We start from the raw sequence: 10095 nt of genomic DNA on the forward strand, positions 1-10095 counted from the left end.
CGCCCCCCCTGGGGGGCAGCACGTCAGCATTTGCCTTTATCCTGTATTACCGCGAAGAGATCTGTGGAGACGGGAGGCGTTTCCCGGAGCCTCGGCCGGTCCAGCTGTGTGGAGCCGAGTGACGGTTGGGCTCCGGCCGTTGGCGCCCACCGCCCCCCCAACACCTCAGCGCGGGGCGCCCCGCGCGCGCCCACGGATCCCTCACGGTTGCTAAGGCCCGGAGCCGTAGGCGGGGCAGAGGTAGAACTCGTCCGGCCAATCCGGAGAGACCCACCCTCGCTGAGCGACCAATCGCCGCGGGTAAACAACACCCCCTCCCTTCTCAGCCGGGTGTGGAAGGGGAGGGGCGAGAGTCGCTCTACCGGCCAATCAGCCCCTGGAGAGCGCGGACCAATCAGAGCAGGGGAGGGTTTGGGCGGACTTTTTAAAACAGGTCCGCCGCCACAAAGGCTCCGCTGTGGGAGCCCTTTAAAGGAGTGCTGTGGCTTTTCCATGTCTTCCTCCGCTGGTGTCTAGTACTCCCTCCGGAGGAGCGCAGTTTCGCCCGGCTTCTCGCCGAGCAGGGCTGCCCCTGGATGGTTGAGTTGTTCCCTGATCTCCAGCCCCTCTCGGGGCATCCTTCGGGTGCGCGAATGAGAGCGGACTACTTTACTTCTCGGCGGCGCCTCACCGGCCGGGCCTAGCAGGGAGCGCTCCGCGCGGGGCCATCTGTGGGCCGCCAGAACAAAAACAAGGGGGCGGGGACGGCGCCGCCTCCATTTTGATGCGGGGCCGGGGCGGCGGCGGCGGCAGCTGGCCACCGGGGATGGTGTCTTTGCCCCGGGCATCGCCGTGACTCGCTGGGGGACACGAGCGGGACCCGCCGCGGGCGGGGGCGCAGGCGGCCCTGCCTGGATGCGGGGCCAGCGGCGGAGCCGACCCGCGTCCGTGCGGTGAGGGGAGGCCGGGCTCGCCTCCCCCTCCCCGCCGCGGAGGAACCGGGCGGTGAGGGCCGCGGGAGGGGGGCCCGGTGCCCCCTCAACCACCGCTCCGGGTGAGTGTACGGGCAGGGCCGGACTGCCCCTTCTTTGAGGCGTCTTGTCGCCCCCCTTTGTTCTGTGCTGGGTGGGTGGTTCTCCTCCTTCGGTGGGGGGGGAGCGGTTGAGGGGCCTCTGGCGGGGAGGGGGCGAGCTGCCAGCTGTTGACGGCTCGTTGTCTTGCCGTGAAGGTGAAAGGTTCCGGAGGCAGGGGAGAAGATGAGCAGCGAAGCGCTGTGGCTTTTCAAGCAGCTGAATCTCCACCTGGAGCAGGAGGGGCGGTTTCAGCCCCGCGAGAAGGGGCTCAGCCTCATCGAGTGCGCCGCCGAGGTGAGGGGGGGGCCGGGCTGGAGGGGGGAGTGGGTAAGAGGAGGTTGGGGGAGTGGATAAGGCTGCCTCTTCAGGGCAGGAAATAAGCGCTTTTAAAAAAAAAAAAAAACTGAGCTAGAAGGGAGGGAGATGTGCGTTCCTTTCGGAAAGTTAATTCTTTCCTCTGAATGGCGCTTGCCTTTTGTTTTAACTCCGTCTGTACTGATCAACATACAGTACATTGTCAGAGAACTATGACCTACAGGGCAAGTAAAATATTTAGGTGCTTGCTTATTAAACTTCGAGTGCACACATAAGAGAAGTGTATTATTTTCATCTCGGGAGCTTTGTACCGCTGTCTTGTACCACTGCGGGAAAGCTGGGATGTCACGTATGCAATTAGCAAATGGGGAAGTGACTTGCTTTTCATTAGCAAGGTATAGGGAAATGAACCTAGAAACGTTCAGTGCTGAACAGCAAGAAATGAACTAAGCATAAACATTTCCACGTTAATGACAAGAGTTCCTTACTGAGTTTGGGGCAGGCTTACAAAGCCTCTGAAATCAGTCTGGTTGTTTGTTTTACAAGCAGAACTTTTGTTGCTTAAATATTGACATGTAGGCGGAGAGGAGACTAAGCTGAGGTTGGTCATCTCTGTTTCCGTAAGGTCAGGAGTCGCTGTGTATTGCATGCATTTGGTAACTATTGTCTTAAAATAACAAGTGCGTACTTGGAAATGTGGTTGTGCTGGATATTGCAGCAGTGAGACTCAGGACCTGGCTGTAATCCTTGTACCTTGGGCAAGTGTTTTGAATCTCAAGTATCTAAATTATTTTTTTAAGAGAAATAAAGTATTTATGGAAGAAAATAATTGCTTGCTTTTGATCTAAGTAAAAGATGACTTGGGGAGTGAGTGGTTGCAGTCGTCACTGCTGCCACTGAATAATTCTGACTTTGCTTTTCTTGCCATAGAATGAAAACACGCTGTGTCCAAGACAAAGGAATGCCAAGGTGGAAGATCTTTGGAGTCTGACCAACTTTTTTGGTTTTGCAACTGAAACGTTTGTTTTGGCTGTTAACATTCTGGACAGATTCTTGGCTCTTATGAAGGTATTTTGAGGGGGAGAGGATCTGCTATAGTGTCAGCTGGGAGTATGCGAGCTTCCTGTGAACTTTTTTGTCTGATAAAAAGAGGAAGGTTGTGATCTAGGAGATAACTGTGGCTATTTTTTCTTTCCATGCTGGCAACATTTCTGAAGTCCTTTGTAAACTTAAAGTTGAGTACAGATGAGATTACATTGATGTGACTTATTAACTATTTTATACTATGGGGTGGTTTTACCTCTAAAGGCAAGTTGCAGCATGGTTTATTTCCTCTAAGTCTGTAGCCTTCATCATGTGGATGTGAAAGACTAAGAAAAGAGGAATTAAGAAGGAACAAAACAATTTGTGTTACAGACTATTTCTAGGTACTGTGTTAAAGCTTAGCTTGATGCTGGAACTAACACCAAATGATCATTCCCTGGATGTTTTTGTGTTTGTGCTGCTTTATGGCAGACCATTTGAACCTAAACGAGTTCCCCATTATTAAGTTGGCACAAAAACGAAAGTTGCATCAGTTCTCTGGTCTGACTGGCATTGAGGTTGCACAAAATGTTATGCCAGTACATGGGAGAGAATAGCAGAGGTCGGAACGAGTTGTGGAGGGATAGGACTGCCTAGAACAGGCTCAGGCTGGATTTGTATAGGCTTTAAATGAGTGTACGTGAGCACTGCTGCCTGGAGAAGCGGGGTATTGCAATTCTCACTGCAGTTTTTATTGTGATGTGGAGCAATTTCAACAGAGGGTGCTCAGCTGTTGAACTTCACTTCCTGTGACTTAGCTATGGCAGGTCGATATTGCTTTATTGGCTCTGCCAGGTGTGTTTCACTGAAACTTAAGTGATAAATTATGACTAAGTGAGGTGTACGTGCTGACTGGTGTCAGGTCTAGTTGAGCTAAGCAAATCTCTTTCTATTGAACTAAGAATATTCTAAACAGCTCACTGAGGCTGGGTGAGCTGTTCATGTTGCTGTTTGATAATCACATTGTTTATGGCGGGGGAAGTATTCATAGTGCTTCCTCTTATTTTTAGGTGAAACCGAAGCATTTATCTTGCATTGGAGTTTGCTGTTTCCAGCTGGCTGCCCGAGTAGTTGAAGAAGAATGCAATATTCCATCTGCTCATGAGATCATTCGGATCAGCCAATGTAAATGCACTGTGTCCGACCTGAAACGGATGGAAAAGATAATTTCAGAAAAGTTGCACTTTGAATTTAAAGCTACTACTGCCTTAACCTTCTTGCACTTGTACCATACTATTGTACTCTGTCATACCTCAGAAAGGTCAGTTGAGTTAACCGGTGGTGGTTTATGTGATTGCTAAGCCATTTTTCTTTTCAGTTGCCCCTTAATTGATTATGGCAGTAGCTGTAGAAGAGGCAGCTCCTTAGTTTTTACTTCCTGACAAGTGAATGCTTGTTGATCCAAATGCTTTTTCTCTTGGGTGCCTTACAGGAAAGAAGTATTGAATCTCGACAAATTGGAAGCACAGCTAAAAGCTTGCAACTGTCGTCTGGTCTTTTCTAAAGCAAAAGTAAGTACAAGTGACTTTATTTGACTTCTCAGTAGGTTTTGATTCATATAATGCTGAGCGATGTTTGGTGTTGTGTTTTTTTTTTGTCCTTCTAGCCATCTGTCTTGGCTTTGTGCCTTCTCACTCTAGAAGTTCAGACTTTGAAATCTGTTGAGCTGTTTGAGATCCTTCTTCGAGTTCAGAAGCATTCTAAGGTAGGTATTTTCTGTGGATTGTCTTTGCAGTTGTTGGGACTGGTGCAGTCAGTGATGTACAATGTTTCATTTAAGGTACCCCTACCTTCAGTGTACAGTCTTTACAGGCACTGTTTGGCATCAGCTGAAATGAGCAATGAAATGGGTCTTTAAGCATCTGCCTGCAACTCTTGCAACTAATATTGCTTCTTTGGTTGAATGCCATATGCAAAAAACATGCTGCTTAGAGCATGAGGTTAGGTAGTCATTTCGCACTGGCACATCTTGGCAGCTACCTGGCAAGCAAAAGGATTATGGTTTAAAAAAAAATAGCTTAAATGTATAAAATCAGAAGTGCTGACCTAATGCCTACACAATACATGCTTTAACAAGCAGCTGATTTGGCTTGTACAGTTCTAGCTGTATGTTCTAGAGAAACTTCCAATCGGTTCGTGGGACTATAACGACTGCTGAGCTTGTTATTCTCTTATCCTGAATAATTAACATAGGATTTACAGTTTCTAGCTGCATGCTGTATCAGTTGATGGTGTAAAACAAGCTTTTTCACTCTTACAGTCAAATTGAACTAACCCAGTTTCTTGAGGGGTGGAAGTAGTTCCTTAAAGCATGACATTATTCCGTTTCAAAATGGAATAATCATGGTTTCATTTTTCCTTTGGAAGCGAAAATAAAAGTGCTAACAGCAACTGACAGGCAAACTGTCAACTCACACTTCAACATGGATATTTCTAGTGTATAGCAGCATACCTTCAAAAGCAGCCCAACTTTGACAAAGGTATCACAGTTATGACTCATATGTTTATCAAGTCTTTTCCAAGAAGGTAAAATGGAGGGAGGGGTTATCTTTAGGGCCTGTGTGTAATAAACTAAATAGGTTCTTATTTTGCTTTTCAGATAAGTGATAGTGACCTACTTTACTGGAGGGAACTGGTCTCAAAATGCCTAGCAGACTATTCTTCTCCAGAATGTTGCAAGCCTGATCATAAAAAGCTAGTTTGGATTGTTTCGAGACGTACAGCCCAGAATCTACAAAACAGTTACTACAGTGTTCCTGAGTTGCCAACAATACCAGAGGGTGGATGCTTCAATGAAAGCGAGAGGTTGGTAAAACTTCTACCGGGTGTTTAATTTGTTGGGATTTCTTGTTTTCTGGAGATAATTAATGGCAACTCTGTATAACTGGGCTTATTCAGTACTAATTGGGGAAAAAAAAAATTGCTAGCTTTGAAAATACTGGTGGACTTAAAATATATCTTAAACAGAAGAAAAGAAAGTGTGGAACTGATTGTGGTACAGAAAGTACAAATGCTTTGCAGGGTGGGGGGGGAGGTGTAGCTTTTTCTTTTTTTATTTTTTTTAAAAGATGGGGGTTAAAGCATTGTAGTCTTCTGAAGTAATTTATATTTGATGTCTTGAACGCTGGCTTCTTGGTTGGTAGGAGATTTTTGGCATTAGGAAAAAGGAAATTGTACTTTGTTATGATTTAAGCCTTAGTGCTGAGAAGTGTTTAGATCTGGCATGTTATACTAGGAACAGAAAAGCGTGCAAGAAAACACAGGATTGAGGAGTACTTTGCCACTTTCAAGGGGTTGTGCTTTGTTTAAATTACCTTTCCTACTGTTCCTTCTAGTGAAGACTCCTGCGAAGACATGAGCAGCGGAGAAGAAAGCCTTAGCAGCTCTCCTCCGAGTGACCTGGAAGGCACCTTCTTCTTTGAACTCAAACCTAAAGCAAAGTGGCAAACTCTTAGCTGTCGGTCTTAGCATGAAGTCTTGATTGTATTAAGTTGAGATTTTTACTGCACCATAGTCTTTTGGCAATAATAAATGAGGTGGTAATCTGTAAACTGTATTAAGGCAAGAATTGCTGTGGCATATCAACGCTTTGAATGCCTGCCTTGTGTTTTTCTGTTGTCATTATAAGGAAGGAAGAAAAAAAAATCCCATTCAGGTTCCCAGGTTAGCAAAAAAGTTAATGTATAGTTCTATTGTAAACAAGCATAAATGTAGTCCTGTACCTGATGGTCCAAAATGCTTAGCAGCTAAACACATGAGCACTGTGCCCTGGCAGCCATGATGGCTGATGGCATACTGCACTGTGTTAACAGGAGTGTAGCCAATAGATCAAGGGCAGTAGGGTTTTTTTTTTTCCTCCCTTGACTAGGCATTCATTCTTATTTGGAGCAGTGTCCAGTTTTAGGCTCAAGACCTTGATCAACTTGTGCAAGTCCAACGGGAAGCTGCCAAAATCATTAAGCGATTTGGGACACAGGATGTGTTAGGAGAGGCTAAGCAAAATGAGCTTATTCAGCCTGGCAAAGTGGCTTTCGCCGGGGGGGGAAATAGGATTGAACAGCAGCCTTTTGGTATCTAAGAGGAGGTCACTGAGGAGGAGACTATTTCAGGGTCTTGGCTGAGAAGCATGGAGCAAGAATGAGAGGATTTCATTAAATTGAAACGTGAAGACCTCAGTTAATGGAAGAAGCTTACTCCGTGGGGACAGTCAAGCATGGGAGTGGACCAAGAGGAGCTGTGCAGTCTTTGTCCTGGGAGGTTGTCAGGATTCAACATGACAAAACCCCAAGCTTGGCTTGAATGCAGCACTGACCCTGCTTTGAGCAGGAGGTTGGATTGGAGTCCTCTTGAGGGCACCTCCACTCTTCCAGTATTTTGAGATTAGATCAAATGGGCTGGGTAGGTTATGTGGAATGATATGTATACATAGTACCAGGCTGAAATGATTTACTGTCAAAAGGGCCAAATACTGAAACTGCTTTAACACTTTGTGTGCCATGCTCCTTTTCAGCAGGATCCTGCCTGAGTTGTGTACTCCTAAGTGGATATTTTTTTTTAAAGCTTGGTTTTTATAAACTTCAGGAATCCCTATTTCACAACAGGAATATGTATGATAAGAAGGAGTTTTCTAGTCAATACTGGTTTTCCGCTAAAGGATAGTCTAAAGTGTATGGCAGGGAGTAATTTCATATTTTAATGCAGATGTTTCTATGCCAAAATTCACGTTGTGTTTAAAATCTTAAATGTTAACATGTCAACCATACTGTTAGCTTAGACTTATTAACATGGTAAATCTTGAAGTCCATTCCTTTTAATATTTAACCCTTGTAGTTGTTTTTCAGTATATTCATGTTACTGATTGAGTCATAATCCGACTTGTTTGCATGCTTATATAAAGCAGTTAGTGCAGGAGAAGTTGACATAATGCAGTAATATCAGGTAAATGTGATGTTGATGAAGTAGTTAATGTTTTTTTCTGAACTTTATTATTGAAGCACAAATTGAAGTATGATTGTGTTTCTCCATATTGAGAACATGGTTAGGTAGCAAGCAGACTAATTAGCTCAGAATAAGGGTGTGAAGTGTGTTGGTGCCAAAGTAGAAATGAAGGAGCAAACAAGCTAAAGGCTGTTTTGTAGACGAAAGCATTGTTTTAGAACGGTAAGAGCGGTGCTGTGAGTTTGTAACTGTTATGTGATTTCAGTTTTATAAAAATACAAAAAGTTTACAAAAATGTATATAAAAATGTAAATTAAAAAATGTACAGAAAAAAATTTAAAACAAAAAAATGAGCAGAAAATACTGTATTTTTTTACATTGTATGTAACTTTTTGTAGGTATGTTGCATGTAGATAGTAATTTATTGTGTACTCTGTATGATATAAATACTGTACATCTGAAGACTTCTTGCTGCAAGTCTCTGTGCCTGGAAGCTCACTTTTGAAATGGAGTACTTTGGTTGCAGGTAACGAACCTACTGAGTCCTGTTTCATTTGAGAACAAAAATAAACCAATTGCTGTATTTGTTAACTGGTGTGAGTTACAGTTGGTTAGTTGAAGCTTTTGGCCTGTTTTGTGTGTTTTTTTTTTATTATTATTATTATTTTTGGCTGTATAGCTCGTATGGTACCGCAGGTGTGTTCAGAGTTCCCCAGAAGTTCTGGTAAGCAGTTTGCAAAGAAAAAGGACAGACTTCTGTATGCCTTGGATGGGAATCTCTTCTCTGCTTTGATCCTATCAGTTTTAGAGGGTCGTGTGAGGTACCCTCTGCTTATCACCCAGCTGTAGCTGGGAGCTGTCATGCTGGAACTAGTGTTGCGAATGGTGCATTTGCACATCTGGCAAATGGGAGCTCCCGCTAGTGGTTAAGTTAGGGGTCATTACCGGCAAAAAGTTACGGGTTTTGCTGGATTTGCGGTTGCTGTTGTTCCCAGAGTTCTGAGTGAAACCTGGTCTCGGAATGTGTCCTGGCAATCTGAAACACCTACAATAACACCAGACACAAACTTGATCTTGTGTCTTTTTCGTCTCATCCTGCCCATCTTGCCCAAGTATTTTCAAATGGTGCCTATGTTGCAAAAATTAAGGAATCAGGGGGGTTGTAAGTGCTTCTTGTTGGAGAGGTGTTCCCAGCCCTAGAGAGACTGAAAGGAGTTGGAAGCTGCACACAGCTACCCACTGAGATGGCTCTAAAGCGTAATGATAGACCTATTGTACCTTGTAGCTTGATACAGATTTTCCCTCTCTTTGTCCTCTTTTTTTTTTTTTTTTTTTCCTTGTGCAAGGGATGGAGTAAGAGAAAGCACAAAGGTGCTCCCTCTGCCAGGCCCGCTTGTCTTCCAGCTCCAGCCACTGCTGCTGTGAAGGGAAATCCTGCCTCGGATGTTCCAGCACTGGGGCAGCATGTGTAGGCTGGGAATGAATGGGGTGCGGTGAGGCTGGCAATGAGTGTCACTCATTGACAGGGAGCGCATGTGGGAAGAACAGGCCCACTGCTACTGTTAAAATAATCCTCTTTCTTTTTTTTTTTTTTTTTTTCTTCACGGCCTTCACAGCTACTTTTTTTTTTTTTAAGCGCAGGAGCATACTACGAGGCTTCTCACTTCCCACATACAACAGATGAGAGATGGATACTTGATATTCCTAAGTTCTGTATGAAATTCCCTGCTGTCTAATAACTCACATTGAAAGTTAACTATGTAATGGAGCCGTTCATCTTTGAAACGTGCACTGTAATGTTTTAAGAGCAATGGCTTCCTCGCTCTGTTGTGACCGCTTTGAACATGAAAGCTACTGCAGCGAAGATGTTCAGCTTTCTACTTCAAAGGTGCCCACTCGGGTCGCTTCAGTACAGCAACCACCTTGCTTGGGAGTGGGCACATAATGCGTGCGCTGCGTAGGTGGGCTGTTACCAAGGTAGGAAGCCATGGGCGATGTCCCTGGGTTTACTAACAGCTTGTGAGATGAGTCTGTTTAATAAAGCTTGAGGTGTGACATTTGGCCCCTTTCAAGTTCATCTCAACATGAAAAGAAACTTGCTTGCAAGAACGTTGTCAGGTTTACTTCTGTGGTTCGATAATTTAGGCTCAACTTTGATTTTGCCGGGTCAGATAGCTGCGTATCCCTCAAAGGAGGTTTGCCTGGCTTTGTTCAAAGAATGGGGCTTTTGGTGGTTGGCTCATTTTTAATAGCAGAGCCGTGCATGGTTTTTAAATACTGCTTTGGGCTTTCTTGTACCACGAGGTGAAACTTCCAACACTTACAGTCTCGAGAGTTGAAATATGTGCTCATTTTCATAACTGCCTTGTCAGTAAGACTGGTTTGGGTGGGGATGAGGGGGCTGAAAGGGAATGTTTCTGTGGGGAGGAAGGACGTCCCCTGGGACAGCTCCTAGCTGCGTGGTTTATGTATGAGCTGTGGGATGTTACTCCCAGTGCCTTTCTGAGATAGTGTGTTGCCTAACGTATATTTCAAGTGTAGTGCTGAAGGTTTGCATTGGTATAGATGAGCCCTGGTTTCTGAGAGGATCTTGAGGTGTTACACTCCTCACTTGCTCTCCTGTGGCTGAACTGGGCAGCGAGGGATCAGTAGTGGAGCCCCTTCTGTTCCTAGTGAATTGTCATTCTATAATTAAGTAACGATAATG

General features: G+C 44.8%; 1 protein-coding gene across 1 annotated transcript; it reads left to right on the forward strand.

Annotated features, from left to right (window-relative positions):
* The first annotated feature begins 784 nt into the window (after positions 1–784).
* Positions 785–7979, forward strand: CCNG2 (cyclin G2). Its single transcript, XM_082482537.1, has 8 exons — positions 785–1033; positions 1208–1346; positions 2298–2435; positions 3461–3711; positions 3883–3961; positions 4057–4155; positions 5050–5255; positions 5786–7979. The coding sequence occupies exons 2-8, from the start codon at positions 1236–1238 to the stop codon at positions 5916–5918; spliced, it is 1017 nt and encodes a 338-aa protein (XP_082338663.1). The 5' UTR covers positions 785–1033; positions 1208–1235; the 3' UTR covers positions 5919–7979.
* Positions 7980–10095: the final 2116 nt, after the last annotated feature.

This window comes from Vanellus vanellus, assembly GCF_965231255.1.
Source record: "Vanellus vanellus genome assembly, chromosome: 4".
Taxonomy (NCBI): Eukaryota; Metazoa; Chordata; class Aves; order Charadriiformes; family Charadriidae; genus Vanellus; species Vanellus vanellus.